We start from the raw sequence: 14760 nt of genomic DNA on the forward strand, positions 1-14760 counted from the left end.
CCCACAACACGGCCCACACTCCACCCCGCACCTAAGTCTCACCCTCAACAGCCTCCAGCCTACCTGGCCTTCATCGCCTGTAGCCGCCAGAAAGCTCAGCGTGACCTGCAAGTGATCAGTGGCGGAGCTCCGGACCAGGAACTCCCGCACCAGGCCGAGGAGTGAGGTCTGCACTGTGCGCACGTCGTCAGCCGCTAGGGGGTGCTCCCGCTGTGGGCTGGGCCGGTCCCGGCAAGCGCAGCCACCCAGGGCCAGGAGAAGGCAGGGCAGCGGAGGGGAGAGAACAGGGAGGGCAGTGGGCAGGTGAGCTGCAGGGGGGTGGGGGGGAGGGTCGACCCCGTCCGCAAGGCCAGAGGCAGCTGTGTCAGCCCTGCAGCCTCACCTGTAATGGGTGCGCAGCGCATCCAGGATGAACTGAACCCCATACTTCTTGCGCAGCTTCTGTCTGTGCTCCCGGACGATGCTAGACATGTACTGGATGTGGCCTGAGCGGGCATCACCAGAGGCCTCAGGCCACCAGGCTGAGCTGAGCCCCTTCAGCTATCCCTCCAGGACAGGGCCATGTTCCCCTCACATGCCCCGGGGGAAGACAGGTCTCCTCAAGTCACCCGAAGCGGGGCTAGAACTTCTCAGAACCTCTACCCCCACCCTGCCCAGTGGCGTCCCTCATCCAAGGCCCCACACCTACCCAGGCGCACAGCAAAGTCACTGGGGCTCCACAGGTGGAAATTGAAGAGCAAATGCTGGTAGAGCAAGTACAGGAGGGGCCCACTGCCCTCCGCTGCCACCTGCTCCATCAGCAGCTGGGCAGACATGAGCACATTCATGTCCATGGCCCAGCTGGGGACCTGGGGTGGAAGGAGCCAGGGTGAGGTGGCAGGCCCTGGCTGCGTGCTACTGAGCCTCCCGGTACCCACCCTGCCCTGCACAGGCGGATGGACACGAGCATCCTGCCTACTCGGAACCCTTTGCCGGCTCCCCGCTGCCTGAGGCGCAAGGCCCCCAACCTGCTATGCAGGTCTCCAGCCCCAGCAGGTGCTGATGCTTCCACCAGACCATCAGCCAAATCCTGCCACGCCTGGCAAGGCCCCACTCGGACGCCACCACCTCTCCCAGGAGGCTCTCCTCAACAGACTCAGCTTCCCCTTCCTAGTCCCCCCACCCAGTCCACTTGGTCAGACAGGGCAGCCCCCTCCCCGCCTGCCCCACCTTGCGCAGCAGGGCCCCGATGATGGCAGGCCCCTGGCACTGCACCAGGCTCTCCTGGTTCACCGTGTGGCCCTGCAGGAAGTTCCGCAGCATCAGCAGAAAGGCGGCCACTGCATTCCTCTCCATGCGCTCTTCTACCCGCCACCAGGAAGGGGACAGATGTGTGTCAAGGGCCTGCCAGCGGTCAAGCACTCTGGCCTCCTTGTCATGGCAAGATTTCCTCGCCACCCCAACCTAGGCACCAGGGCCGCTTACCGGAGGACTTGCCCAGTGGGAGAAGCAGGCCCTGGGTATTGTGGCCAGAGGTCAGTTCGGGCCCCACGAGGTCATGTGTCTCGGCTGGACCCGCCTCGGCCTCTTGGGGCTGTGAGGCCACTCGCTCCAGCAGGGGCAGCAAGGCAGCCATGCCTCCCACGCAAGTCACCACGTCCTAGGGGAAGGGCTGGCAGTGTGAGGGCAGCTGCCTGTCGCTTCCTGCCCCGTTCCACCCCAGCAGACCTTCCAGTCTGGGTCCAGGGGAGTTTTGTTCTCCAGAGCTTGTCTCCCAGAGACCTCCCAGCCCACCCTGCACACACACACACACACACACACACACACACACACACACACGTGCCTGTGTTTACGCTCCCTGCACACACTGCCCGCATGGGCACACACACCTTCACGTCCCAGGTCTCCACCCTGTGGCCTGTCAGGCGGCCATCCAGCCTGTGGCCAGGAGACAGGTCCAGGCAGATGTTGTTCTTACAGGCCTGCAGGCAGGCGGCAAGAGTCAGTTGAGAGACGAGGCGGCACACAGAGTGTGGGAGCCACAGGGGGACGGCGGCGGGGGCGAGCCAGTTGCCTCCCACCCAGTACCTGAGGTGAGTAATGGAGGAGCAGCTTGGTGCTGAGCTCGTGTAGTTCCCCCTCGGGCTTGAAGGGTGCCATCTCATTGGGCCCTGGGGGGTGGGCAGGGGGTTTCAGGCCTGGCTGGGCCTCTGGCCAAACCCCATCCAGAGCCCACCTCTTCTCTGTCCGACCAGAGGACATATATGCCTAGGGACACCTTCTCCCTCCCCTCCTGGACCCCTAGTCTCTGGCCAGGGCACTTCATGAGCCCCAACCAGCCGCGTCTGGGGTGGGGCTGGGCCGGTGCGTGGCAGGTGATGCATACCCAAGGTGCTCAGGGCCCGCAGGGCCGCTGCCTGCAGGGCTTCGTGGAAGATGACCACGGCTCCCAGCTCACCCTCCAGAGACGTGGGGCTGCCCCACCGAGTGTCCTGTGTGCCTGCAAGGGTGGAGCTGATGCTGCCCTCCTGTAGGGGGGCCACCAGCCCCGACCCCCAGCCAAGCCCCGCGGTAGCCGGGACCGACTGGGAGCGGGACAGGGAGGGGTGAGTGTGAGCCAGGGCAGCGGGGACTGGTGGCGGAGGCAGCCCCGTGGTGGTGGTCGTTGTGCGGTGCCCAGCGGAGCCGATACAGCAGGAGGAGAAAGGCTGCGGGGCCAGGGTTGGGGGAGTGGTCAGGTCACAGCAGAGCCTGGGGCTCCACCTGCATCCGGTTCCTCACAGTGACCCCCAAGGCTGCACAGACCCCAGAGGCTGAAGTCTGAGGTCTATGTGGGGTGGGGGTGGGGGACACAGGGGCTGCAGGCTTCACCCTATCCAAGACGCTCCCGCTACCCAAGGCCTCCCCAAACCCTGCTTGGCACACCTCACTGAGCGAGGGGCAGCGGAGGGGTGCTGTCTTGACCAGATGGCCGTCTTTGTAGACATGGACCAGGTTCTGGCTGAAGGGCCGGCGCCCAGGCATATGGACAATGGCCACGCAGTGCTAGAACAGAAGCCACAACATCAAGCCGTGGGCTGGCACTGGGGGCCTCCTCCACCCACTCCCCCTGGACCATAAGAGGGTAGAGGCTCACCCAGGCAGAGTCGGCAAAGGACACTTCAGGCAAGCTCATGGTCAAGTACTCCTTCCGGGTGCACACGGCCACCACCAGTGTCCCAGCTGCCGTGAAGAAGGCCTCAAACCCTGAGCCGCTGCTGGTGAAGAAGCTGGGGGGAGGCCAAGCCAGTTATGCCTGCTGCTCTCCTCACCCTGGCCCTGCACCCCGGTCCCTGGAAGTTACCCACCTGTACAGCTGCTTCCGCTGGAGGGGCCGTGAGGGGGCCGGGGCCGGGGCAGGTGCTGCAGCCGTGGGGTGCAGACAGAGCCAGGCATGGAAGGTGAAGCCGGGTCCTGGCCATCGCTGCACGGGGGGTACCATAATACCGGCCATGCTGGGCGTGAGGTCAAAGTAGTGCAGGGCTCGTGCAGGGCCCCGGTGCCGGGCCATGCCCGACAACGCACGAATGATGGCACCGGCGTGTCGGGCATTCCCAGCCTCGGCTCCGCCCGGCCCCGAGTCCAGCCCTGGCGGGGGGCGCAGCAGGCAACGAAGCTCCAAGGGCCGCAGAGACACACGGCCCAATGCCTGCAGCAGCGCCAACAGCTGCTCCTGGCAGCGGACCCCCAGGGCGGCCCCCGTGCTGAGCGTCTCCAGCAGGTAGCCCACCAGACCCGCCTGCACACACGTGGAGCGGCTGGCGGGGCAGCTGTCGCAGAGCCACCAAAGGCGTTGTGCGAGGAAGAGCCGAAGCTCCGCCGTGGGCAGGGCCGGCAGCCACTGCATCAGCATCAGCACGGGCTGCTCGTTCAGGATCGGTGGCGGTGGACATACGCTGTGGTCCCCCTCCACAGCCTATGGGGAGAGAGAAGGGCATAGTTCCTGGGCAACTGGCATGGGACGGGCCACCCTGCCACCAGTGGGACTCCCCGGCCTCAGTGGATTTGCCTTCGGCGTGGGAAAGCAACACGTGCCACCCCATCTTGCTCACGGGGCGGATCTCAGGTTCAGGAAAGTTCAGGGAAGTCCAGGACGAGCACCGTTAATTCCCGAGCCTTGGCTTTTGGTCTGGGTTGGCCCGCCCCAATGGCGTGTTCCCAGGATGATCTTGGGGCTTGCTCACACGTACCAGAATCTTCACCCCAGTGCAACTGACACATGTGCTCAGGCCACAGGTCACACTATGTACTGCCCACAGCCAACACGGTCCCCAAGGTGGAGAGTTCCCCTTCCAGGGAAACCCTCAGTCCTGACCGCCTCTGAGACCCTGACGCCAAAATGCCCCTGCCCTCACCATGTTGAGTAGCTCCTGCAGCAGCCGATGGGTGGGGGGACCTTGGCTCTGCAAAACCTCGTGCAGGTGAGGGTAGCCAATGCGCTCTTTAAACACCTCCTGTGCAGGGTTGTGTGGGGAAAAAGTGAGCATGTGTGTGGGCCCCGGGGCAAACACACCCCACGGAAACCCTGGAGGAAGCGTCATCTTCCAGGGCTCCCCCGCCGGCTCTGCCTGTGGGTTGCAGTGCTAGCAAGGGAAAGGGGCTGTGGGTGGATGTGGGGGCAAGGGTCCCCCTCAGAAGGCTCTAGATGGTGGTTAGCCCACAAGTATCCTCCCTAGTGCTTCCCTGACCCAGGATATCCAGCTGCCAGCACTGACCAATGACCATGTCTGCCCAGTGGGCTGAGCTGCACCCCAGAGGGCAAGACGGTCACCTCCCCAGCTCCCTTGCTCTAACAGCCACCAACCAGACTAGTTCTGGGGGCACGCGGTCAGCTTAACTGCCATCCCCCACCCCTACCACAGCCAGAACGCCGTGTCCTCACCTTGGCTGAGGGGGAGCCGCTCATGATGCAGGTAAGTACTCTGACTACGTGCACCGCGATGGCATCTGTGTCCTGGTCCAGTACCTTGGGGTGGGGAGGGTCAGTCAGAAGAACCGGGGGCCAGGGGGTCACAGCTGGCAGCCCCCTGCTCCTGGTGTAGGGCCAGGAGCAGGTGCCCCAAGGCACATAGCTGAGCTGGCTGGAGGCTTTGGGAGTAGAGGTACCAGGCCTCCTCCTCCTTGCTGGAACTGTTATGACCCTCACCCTACCCCAGGGCCCCCTCTGAGGAGCTTGGCAAGGCCCACTTTGACAAAGAAGCCAGGAAGAAACCAAGACCAGGAAGTGCCTCACTGGGACACATCAACAGGGGACCCTCTCGCCATAACTCTTTATGCCCCAGTGTCTGGTAGGCTTACGGGCCCCCACCCATCCCCACCCAAGCTAGACACACATGTGCAGGCAGGCGAGTGCCCCATCACCCATGATGATTGATAGGGGGTTGGGAAATTTAGGGACCATCAATCACAGGATGTTAGAACCGGAAGAACCTTCGAGACCTTTGAGTCCTACCCTGCCCCTTGCCCCTAGATCCAGGTGGAGACACTGAGGCTCACCCTGGCTGAACCTGACAGCTAGAAGCATGCGCTGCTCACTCGCCCTGCCCCACCCCTGAGGGCTGAGGGGTCAGCAGGGCTTGGAGAATTTGTCAACAGGGGCTAGGCTGTATTTGGGCTCCATGGGGCCTGACGCCCCAAGTGACTTCACACGACCTCTTTCCCCTCTCTGGGCCTCAATTTTTTTCTCATCTGTGAAAACCGGGGGTCTCACCTGCCTTGCCTGCTTAGTAGATGAATAGATATGCAGGCTCTCAGAAAATAGGCAAGTGTAATGGCCACAGGGGGCTGCCTCATAAAGACAAAGCTGGGAGACTCTAGAGGTTGGGGCCCAGGTGTTAAACCACCAGAGAGAGGGCTCTCCACACAGAGCCCCTAACTGACAGCTTGCAGCCTCCTACAGCCCTCATGCAAGGTGAGGCAGGCAGCACATCATAAGGGGACAAGGGACTCCCAGTAACCTGCTTAAGGCAGGGACAAGGACCCATGGAAAGAAATGGCCCCATGTGGGGGACCTCCTTTTCTGTGAGTGACTACAGCCAAATCCAGTAGTATCTGGGCCTCAGTCTCCGCTTCTGGGAATGGGGGTAGGTGGTTGAGTTTCGAAGGTTCCTTCCAGCCTGGCAAAGCCAAACTCTAGCTCCCCATACAAATACTAGGCAGGGCACAGAACACTCCTGCCCATTCCCTAGGATAAGGATAGGGAAGGTGGGCGAGATAGCATGGGGGACCCAGCCCTGTCGCTAGGCCACACCAGACCTTACACATGTCTGCTCATTCCCCCTGCATAGGCAGGAAAGGCTTAGAGAGGGAGCCACAGGGGGTGGGGACCCAGGGAGGTAAGTGCCTGAGCTGGTCAGCCCCAAGGTGGTACCTTCTGGACATCGGGCTCGGTCAGTAACCGGGTAGCCAGGTCACTGTCCCCCTCAGGGGGCGCCCGGGCCTGCAGGTACAGCTGTGGGGAAGGGGGAAGGCACAAGATATAGGAGGCAGAGGAGAGAGAAGAGGAGGAAGATGGGGGGAGGGGTGGGGTTAGAGCAGGACCTGGGGAGGCTGCTAGAGCTCCACCCCAAGGGAAGGCTCTGTGTGCCCCAGGCCGAGTGCCCCACCAGGCACTAAGAAGAATGGGGGAATCTGAGCTGCCCATCCCCTGTTCAGAACAGACTCGGGGAGGGTGGACCAGATAAGTGGGCAGGAGAAGGTACTGTATCTAAAACAGCTGAGACCTCTTCCTGCCCTCGGACTTGGGGCTGGGGAAAGAGGGACCAGGGGCCAGGGCAGCTCCGGTCCTTCCAGGACATCCCCCTCCTATGCCAAGTCCAGCCCAGGTTTGCTCGGCAGCAGCTCGGTCCCCAGAAGTGGCTCAGCAGCCTCTGGGTTCCAGGCCCTCCCCCCCAGCCGGGCCCAGCCCACCTTGCTATTCTGGATGAGGCGAGTAAGGTGCTCAAAGCAATTGTTGCTGAGGAAGGTGGCCTGCAGCACCGGCCGGTCCTCACATGCCAGCATCATGGGGATGGCATCTGTGGAGGGGTCCAGGGTCAGCCCCGCTCGATCCCTTGTCAGCAACACCTCCGCTCGGCCTTAAACCTTCTTCCCATGCTTCCCAGTCCTGCCTTCCATCGTCACTTAGACCTTTCCCTGCTAGAGCCACCTCCCCAAGAGCCTGGGAGCCCATACCCACCGAGCATGCTGACCCGTAGGGTGACGAGGGCCTCTTCAGGGCCTGGGCTTGGGCCCGCCGGCCAGTCGGCATTAAGGATGCGGAAGTAGCCCTCAAGCAGGGTTCGGAGCTCTGGCCCACGAGGGGGTGTGCGGCTGGCATGCAGGACATGTACTGCACCCACTAGTGCCTCCAGTGCCAGGGGCACTAGGCGGGGGTCCTGGGCTGGCCCATGGTCCCAGCCCCGTACCACACCCAACAGGCCCCGCACGGAGCCGGCGCTCACAGCCATCTGCCCGTTCTCCTGCAGGTGTGGGCAGAGATGGCGATGGTCAAGGCGCTCAACCAGCGGAGACCCTGAGATGGCCACCCTCTGGTCCACAGGCTCTTCCTGGCTTACCTTCCCTCCTGCAAGGACAGCACCAAAGAGGTGGACGAGACGCAAAAGCAGCACGGGAGGCAAGCCACCTGCATCCTGCAGGCTCTCTGGATAGGGTGAGTGGGCAGGACAGGACAATGTCACCAAGCTTGCAGGTGCCCTGGGGTGGGGGGGAGGGGGCTGGGGCTGAGTGAAAAGACCTGGCTCTGTACCTGGGGGGTCTAAGATGCCATGGCTCTGTGCCAGGGTGTCTAGGGACAACACAGCCCTTCTTTGGGGAGCTTGAAGGGACGTGGTCCTGCCCAGAGAGCTTGGCCAGTTCCCCAGATCCTTAATCCCCAATGTGGGGACCCCAGGGTAAACACACACCCCCCACCCCGCTTCCCCATGGCAACCCAGGGTTTAGTTTCTCAGATACAAATCTGGTCCCTCTACCCTGTGACGGTTGGAGCTTCCTGTGACCTGCTCCGGGGACTTTGCTGTATCTACCATACAGATGCCCCCCCCACCCCCACCCATGCGCCTGCTGGGGACTTCTAGGGGCTTTCACAGCTTCATATGTGGGAGGCCCACCTGGCCCTGCTCCAGCAAAGCTGGACAGGATGCCAGGCCACAGAATGAAACCCAGAGAGCAGAAAGGACCAGCCCTGGGTCACATGAGTGGTGTGTATGGCGGGGGGCGGGGGTGGGGCAAGGGCAGGGCTCACTAGATTTACGTGGGATGGGGTGGGACATCTCCCTGGACACAGGGCATTTGAAAGTGCAGGTGGTCTGGGCAGGGAAAGGAGACAGTAGGAAAAGACGTGGTAACTAGTCGCATTCCAGGACTAGCAGACCGGGTGCAGAGGGCAAGTGGGGCTGGAAAGGGAGGCTGTGGGAGGAGCAGGATCTGATCCGGAGGTGCCAGGCCACCAGTGAGGGGTTTAGGGCAATGGGAACAAAATCCAGTCTGTGCTGGGAAGTGCATTCAGGTTGTGGGACAATGGAGTCAGGGAGTTCCCCAGGGGCATCTCCTCTCTTGGGGCTGTTGGCCCTGCTCCAGATGCCAGGCCTGCAGCTCCACGGGACATCCCAGAGACACTTAGACACTTTCTGTCCCCACAGGCCACCACTTTACCAAGCCTGGCCTGCCCCTGTCCAGGCACACCTTGCCCTGTCCCATCTAAGGTCCTGGCCAGTCTCATTCCAATGAGAGGAAAAGAGGGGACCTAAGAGAAGAGGGCTCCCAGGGGGCACAGGTCCTGGAGGAACTGACCCCAGGACCGAGGGAGCAGGAAGTAGAGACACTTAGTGTAGACGTTGCCTAGAAGAGGGGTGGAGGCTGCAGGGACAAAGGGATTGGACCAGGGAGTTTTCAGACGGTCCAGATCAGAGTGGGGTCCAAGTGGCTGCGGGGACCCAAGAGGTGGGGGGGAAGGGGGAAGGGAAACTTATCTCCCCCACCTTATGGGAGGCCTTCGCTCCATCCCAGAAAAGAAATTACTCATTTTGTTCCGACGTGCCCTTTCTCTCCTCTCTGCCCCCAAAGTCCTCCTTGCCCCTCCCCGCGCCAGGGGCCCCCCTCAGTTTCCCGTGGTGCTCCCAGCCCTGTTTGCAGCCACCACTAAGCACAACCCATCCTGCCTCCGGGATGGGGAACTGCAGGACAGCAGGAAGGGGCTCAGGTTTGGGGGCGGGGCCAGGTGGGGCCTGGGGGTGGGGGGAAGGGGCGGGGCCTGACCTCTGAAGAAGGCGCTGAATTCACTGGGCAAAGCAGCTGGAGGGAACTTGTATTTGCTCTTCTCCTTGGAAGTGATGACTTCCCTGGGGGTGGGGGTGGGGGATGGGCAGGGGCCCGGGTGAGGCCAGGCACCCACCCCTCTTTGGCCATCCTCCTTCACCAGCCTACACCCGTGCCCCCTCCCACCTCCACACCTTGGCCAAAGCGGTTCCCCCCATTCTCTCCCCAGCCTTCTCTGGGGATCAGGGGTGGCTGGAGGGTAGAGCCCCCTCTGCGGTGGGCTGGCTCTCACCCACTATGCTGGCGCCGCCAGGTCTGGTAAGGGTCAAAGAGGCCCTCGCAGAGGAGGAGGGCATGCAGGGCCACGTTCTCCAGCTGCGGCCCACGGCCCTCCTGCGATGCATGGGCTCCTTTCAGCTGTAGGTATGGGGACAGGGTGGAGGGGGTTAGCTGGGCCCTGGCTACCGCCTACCACCACCTCCCCACCCAGGGTGGAGCCCACCTCACCTCTGCCATCAACCAGGTCAGCAATGCCAGCACCCGGGGCACCAGCACCTGGCCCCAGCCCGCCTCTACGTTCTCCAGGTTCCTGGAGAGAGGTCACAGAGGTCACAGGCACAGGCCAGCCCCACCTCGGCCCACAGTTTCAAGCTGCCCCCCACCTCCCTGAGCCGAGAACAACACGGACTCACCTGCAGAGAATGATGAAAAGCTTGAGCAGCAGCAGGGCCTGCTCCAGGTCCCCCTTGTCTAGCTGCTCGGCCAGCACGTGCAGCGCGTCCAGCGGCAACAGCGGCACCTCTGCGCCTGCCTCCTCTGGCCTGCGGGGAGGGGGGTCACTAGGGCACCAGGCCCCTCCGTCTCCCTGCCCCGCCCCTGCCCTCCGTGGAGATTCAGCCTCACCTGCGCGGCTCCAGAGAGAACAGCAAGATGCTTTTCTCGAAGGCACCCACGAAGGCCTTCAGCCACTGCTGCAGGTAGCCCAGGTCCTTCTGCAGGCCAAGGAGTGGGGGGAAGAGTGGTGGGAGACAGAGAGGGTTCAGTGCACATGGGAAGGACAAGGGGGTGTAGACAGCAACGAATGGAGGTAGACGTGGGGTAGACAGGGGTTGGAGGCAGGGCAGTGCAGGTGGAGACAGTGAGGGACGGGGAGGGGAGGAGGATGGGAAGTTGGAAGGTCAGCATCAGAGGACTACCCCGCATGCTGACAGCTCTCACAGGCTCCCTGTCTGCTTTCCCCAGTCTCTGCTCCCACCTCCCTAACTCCTGGGGCCTCAGGCAAGCCTGACATAGGCAGGGGAGGGTGGGGCTTAAGTGTGCACAGTCCTGGGATGTGGCCATGGCCCACACTGGTGCTGGGGCTGAAGACCTTCCACCCTCCAGCCACCCCTGATCCAAAGCCTTGGGCTGGCCTCTGCCTTCCACCTTCTCTCAGCTCAGCAGCCGCCACTACCTCCAGGAGACCTTCCCTGACTATGGCTCTGGTGCTACATGCACACCATGGGTCAGGCAGACCCATGCACACGCACACTCCCCGCAAGTACAAGCAGAATGCCCTACCTGGCCCTGGGAACCTAACGCCCTCCCTGGCTGGTTACCTGGACCCCAGGCCCCAAAGCCGGCTCCATGGGCAAGAGGGGCAGCGGCTGAGCCCGAGTCTGGGCGCCGCCAGGGAAACTTTGGTGTGAACGGGAAATGTCCCCTCCCGCCCCGGCAGGGGCAGGAAGCGCAGAGTCACGGTGGGGGAGGGGGGCCGCTTCCTCCCGGCAGACCGCAGGGATGTGGGGGGGGGCCCCCCCGGGGCACCCAGGGCCCTGCAAGAGAAGCTGCGAGGGACCTGGCCCAGCACTGGGGGCGGGGCCTGGAGTGCAGAGGGGCGTGGTCACCCTGCTCTGGGTGGGGCTTGGAGACCAGGGACTCGTTTTACTGGCATGAGGTCTGGACTTGGGGAGTCAGGGCAGGCCTATCTAGGGACAGGTTCTGATCCCTGATGCTAATAGGGGCCCTTCATTCAAGGCACTCAGAGCTTCCTCACCTGGATGCAACACTTCAGGCCCAGGGAACAATGTGGATTATGGAGGACTCAGTCATACCTTTGCCCTGTCCCCCTTCCCTGTGTCCTGGACTTCCCACCCGGCCCTACTGGTCTCTACCCCAGGGACACAGTTGAGTAGGTCCTGTCCTAGCCTAGCCCCAGTTGGCTCTAACCGCTATGCCCCTCCCAGGGCACAGAGTGGGTGGTGGCCTGGAGCTCCTCCTCCTACCCAGTCCTCCCTCCCGCATCTGCAGCTCCACCCCCAAACCAGCTGAGCCCAGAAGGCAGCTTTCTTTCCCAGGGGCAGAGAGGTAGGGCAGGGACTGGACTGGAGAAGGCTGAAGGGGCAAGGGACACATCATAGGTGCTGCGTCCCCGGTGCCATGGACCTCAACCCAAGGACTTCTGGAACTACCTCGGGTGGATGGCTCATTTCTGCTGCCTGCAGACCCCAGACCACAGGGTAGGGACTGAATGGACCCCAGGGAAAGGGCTAGACCTCAGCAGAATGGGCCAGGAGCACAAGAAACCTAGGCAGAGCAAACCCTCACCCTGTGGCTGGGCACCTTACTTGTGCATTTGTCACAGACCCGAGGCCTGGGCAACTGTGAGAGGGGCTGGGGCTACCAAGGTGCAGGCCCACACCACCGTGACTTTTTCTCTGTCATTTACCTTCGGTGACCTCTCCACCCTCTGCCACTGGCAGCCTTCCTGCTCCCCTACCTCTGTCCACACCCCTTCTCTCCACCAATCAGCAATGACACCAAAATGCCCAACCCTGAGACGCCAGAGCAGGCCAGGCTCTTTGACCACTTCTTCTGAACATTTCCCATTGCGTTGGGGGAAAAGGGGGGCTCCAGAGAGGATGTCTCATCCACTAGAACCGCTTCAGCTGCTCTTCTGAGGGTGTTGAAAGCCAGATCTTTGTTTTAGGCCGGGGCCACTCATGGTTGCTGGCCAGCCCATCCAAGCTGACCATGTGGCCCCTGCCTCAGCGACCCCACAGATCCCGGTCTACCTTCAAAACTGGCCCAACACCACCCTCTCCTCTTCTACCCCCCAAACCACCCCCAGGTAAGCCACAGACATCTCTCACCTAAAACGTGAGTCCCTTTTGCCCACTGTAGCTCTGCCGAGCCCCTGAAAAACCCAAGTTTGACCGTGTCCCCCACCCCTCCCCCACCCCACCCCACCTCCACCCCGCCCACCCAACCTAAGGATAAGGGCTCAGCTGAGCCTGGCATTCCAGGCCCCCAGTCCAATCGCAACTGCTTCTCCAGGCTGCTTCTCCGCTCTGCGTCACATCCTCCAGTCCAGGCCTCTATCCACCCCATGCCCCCCTGCCATCTGTGACCTGAGCTTTTGGTACTTAAACAGAAACCTGCCACCCTCTTCGTGGCCATCACCTGGACTGACCCTCCCAGAACCTGGGTGGGCCCCTCAAACTCAGCACACTCCTGCTTTCCATCCCTAGAACCACACCCTTGGGCCTGTCCAGCAGGTCCAGGCTGGGCTGGGTTCAGGGCTGAGGCAATCAAGGTAGCCTTCGTGGCTCTGGAAGGAGCATAAGGGGTCTCTCTAAAGCATAGGACTAGGGAGGATAGGGGTATCTGCCTCTCTCACCTCTGACCTGAGCCCCGTGACATGAGGCTGCGGTGCTTGGGGACACAGGGGTCCCTGCAGGGGTCGGGGCTCACAGTCACGGTGGCAGTGTTGAATGCCAAGGGCTCCAAGAGCTGGAAGAGGTGGCTGTGGTGCCTGGGCTTCCCACACTCTGCCTCCACTGGCTCCTCCCTCCCTTTCCAGCTCAGAGCAGGAATGCTGGGCAGGGCCAGTCCAGTCCCTAACTTGAAGGGGCCAGGGCCCAACCCCACCTCTCCCACGAGCACCCACACTCCTCCTCAGGCCCTGGGGCTCATGTGTAAGTGGTAATGAGGCTCTGCTGCGGGCGAGCAAGCTGCGGGGAGGGGGAGGTCAGTGGACCCGGGACAGATGAGGGGGACTCACGACCACGTCTGCGGGAGCCCCAGTCTATGCCCGGCCAGCCCTGAGGACACTCAGTACTAGGGGTGGGGAGACCCCAAGGGCTATTTGGGCCCAAACAGTCCCTGGGTGGGCACTGAACTACCACTTCCCCAGAACTCTGAGGTAACCCAGGAGGGCTGAGGGCAGGCAGCTTTGGCGTGGATGGGTGGGTGGGGCTGTCTGCCAGGGGACAGGGACGACCAAGCTGCTTGCCCTGCCCCAAGCCCAACACCGGCCCTGGCTTGCCCTGGGTGTCACCTCAGGGCCCAGACCTGGCTTCAAACCCCTCTCCCCATCACCACCTCTCTTGGAGTTTACAGTGGCGCAATACGCAAAAATTCCTTAACCAGCGTCTGGCGTCCAGTGTGCCTCAGGTACGCACGAGTGGCCGCCACTGTCTGATCAGCCCACCCAGCACGAGGTTTAGGCAAGTCCACGGCCTCCTCCCATGTCACAGCACCCCGTACCCCCTGGATGGCCCAGCCCCAAGGCATGACTCTCTGTCCCCACGCCCACGGGTCTGTAACAGCTTTGCCCTCCATGCTTCCTCTGCCTGAATGCTCCCCAGAGCCAGCATCTTTTTCAAGACCCAGCCCTGTCTGGTGATTCAGGGGCTGGGGCTGCCAGTCAGGGGCTGAGGGCAGGGGTTCTGGAGTCCAGCCCCGGTTCTCACATTTAGTAGGCTGTTACTCAGCATTAATCTCTTTACGCTTCAGCTGCCCCAAAAGGCTCGCTAGCCACACCCACCAGCACCAGGTAAGGCGAGCGGGGAGCTCCATCCCCAAATCCAGGGGCTCTGCCTTCCCAAGCCCTTGGCACGCTAGAGCAGCACTAACGTTCTCCCCACACACCTCGGTGAGTGACTAACGAGTGGCGGACCTTGGCTCACTAGCAGAGCCAAGGTCTCACGGGTGGCTGTCCCAGGTGGGTAGAATGGGAGTCTGTTGGTGGCCCCCAGGTTAGAGCCAGGAACAGGGTAAGGAGAGGGGATTGTAGCTCCACAGTGGGTGACTGACTGCTCCTGGTCAGAACTGCCTGGGTGGTAGTGAGCACCCCATTTCCAGGGACAGGCAAGCAGAAATGGGACAGGGTGGGCTGGGGTCTGGTCAGGATAAACTCTTTCAGGCCTGGGGGTCTTCCCGCTCAGCATCAGGAGGGTGATGGCAACGTCAAGCCGAAGGTGGCTTCTGGCTACACCATGGGGCCCGGAGGTCAGACTTGGAGGACCTCAGGTCAAAGAATGAAGCAGGAAGATGGGGACTTTGCCAGAGGCAATGGCAACTGAGGCACAGTGCTACAAGTTCCCCGGGTGGCTGGACCAGGCTCTCCCCCTTACCTGAGGATGGGGTCTTGAAAGGGGTGGGCTTTTTGGTCTCCATAATGCCCCCTAGGGCTTAACCTTCCCCTTGTCCTATCACTATGGAAAC

General features: G+C 62.3%; 1 protein-coding gene and 1 long non-coding RNA gene across 7 annotated transcripts in view; one reads left to right on the top strand and one right to left on the bottom strand.

Moving 5' to 3' along the window:
* The window catches only part of LOC131510250 (uncharacterized), a 250588-nt gene that overhangs the window by 166327 nt on the left and 69501 nt on the right, over nucleotides 1-14760 (top strand). The window lies entirely within an intron of this gene.
* NBEAL2 (neurobeachin like 2) overlaps nucleotides 1-14760 on the bottom strand; it is a 29709-nt gene that overhangs the window by 11162 nt on the left and 3787 nt on the right. For 3 of the 6 annotated variants that reach the window (XM_058727151.1, XM_058727149.1, XM_058727153.1), the window contains exons 2-23: nucleotides 10177-10265; nucleotides 9966-10094; nucleotides 9781-9862; nucleotides 9566-9690; nucleotides 9274-9356; nucleotides 7575-7660; nucleotides 7196-7478; nucleotides 6928-7034; nucleotides 6389-6469; nucleotides 4901-4984; nucleotides 4374-4472; nucleotides 3327-3934; nucleotides 3116-3248; nucleotides 2905-3024; nucleotides 2366-2687; nucleotides 2068-2150; nucleotides 1869-1961; nucleotides 1465-1639; nucleotides 1210-1343; nucleotides 689-848; nucleotides 383-485; nucleotides 64-217 (exon numbers count right to left, since the gene is read on the bottom strand). In XM_058727151.1, coding sequence (XP_058583134.1) covers nucleotides 64-217; nucleotides 383-485; nucleotides 689-848; nucleotides 1210-1343; nucleotides 1465-1639; nucleotides 1869-1961; nucleotides 2068-2150; nucleotides 2366-2687; nucleotides 2905-3024; nucleotides 3116-3248; nucleotides 3327-3934; nucleotides 4374-4472; nucleotides 4901-4984; nucleotides 6389-6469; nucleotides 6928-7034; nucleotides 7196-7478; nucleotides 7575-7660; nucleotides 9274-9356; nucleotides 9566-9690; nucleotides 9781-9862; nucleotides 9966-10094; nucleotides 10177-10265 — 3333 coding nt within the window. Of the gene's footprint in view, nucleotides 1-63; nucleotides 218-382; nucleotides 486-688; nucleotides 849-1209; nucleotides 1344-1464; nucleotides 1640-1868; nucleotides 1962-2067; nucleotides 2151-2365; nucleotides 2688-2904; nucleotides 3025-3115; nucleotides 3249-3326; nucleotides 3935-4373; nucleotides 4473-4900; nucleotides 4985-6388; nucleotides 6470-6927; nucleotides 7035-7195; nucleotides 7479-7574; nucleotides 7661-9273; nucleotides 9357-9565; nucleotides 9691-9780; nucleotides 9863-9965; nucleotides 10095-10176; nucleotides 10266-10871; nucleotides 10985-14760 lie in introns of those variants that run through there. The other 3 variants (XM_058727150.1, XM_058727154.1, XM_058727152.1) reach the window with 3 other exon arrangements.

This window comes from Neofelis nebulosa, chromosome 4 (genome assembly GCF_028018385.1).
Source record: "Neofelis nebulosa isolate mNeoNeb1 chromosome 4, mNeoNeb1.pri, whole genome shotgun sequence".
Lineage (NCBI taxonomy): Eukaryota > Metazoa > Chordata > Mammalia > Carnivora > Felidae > Neofelis > Neofelis nebulosa.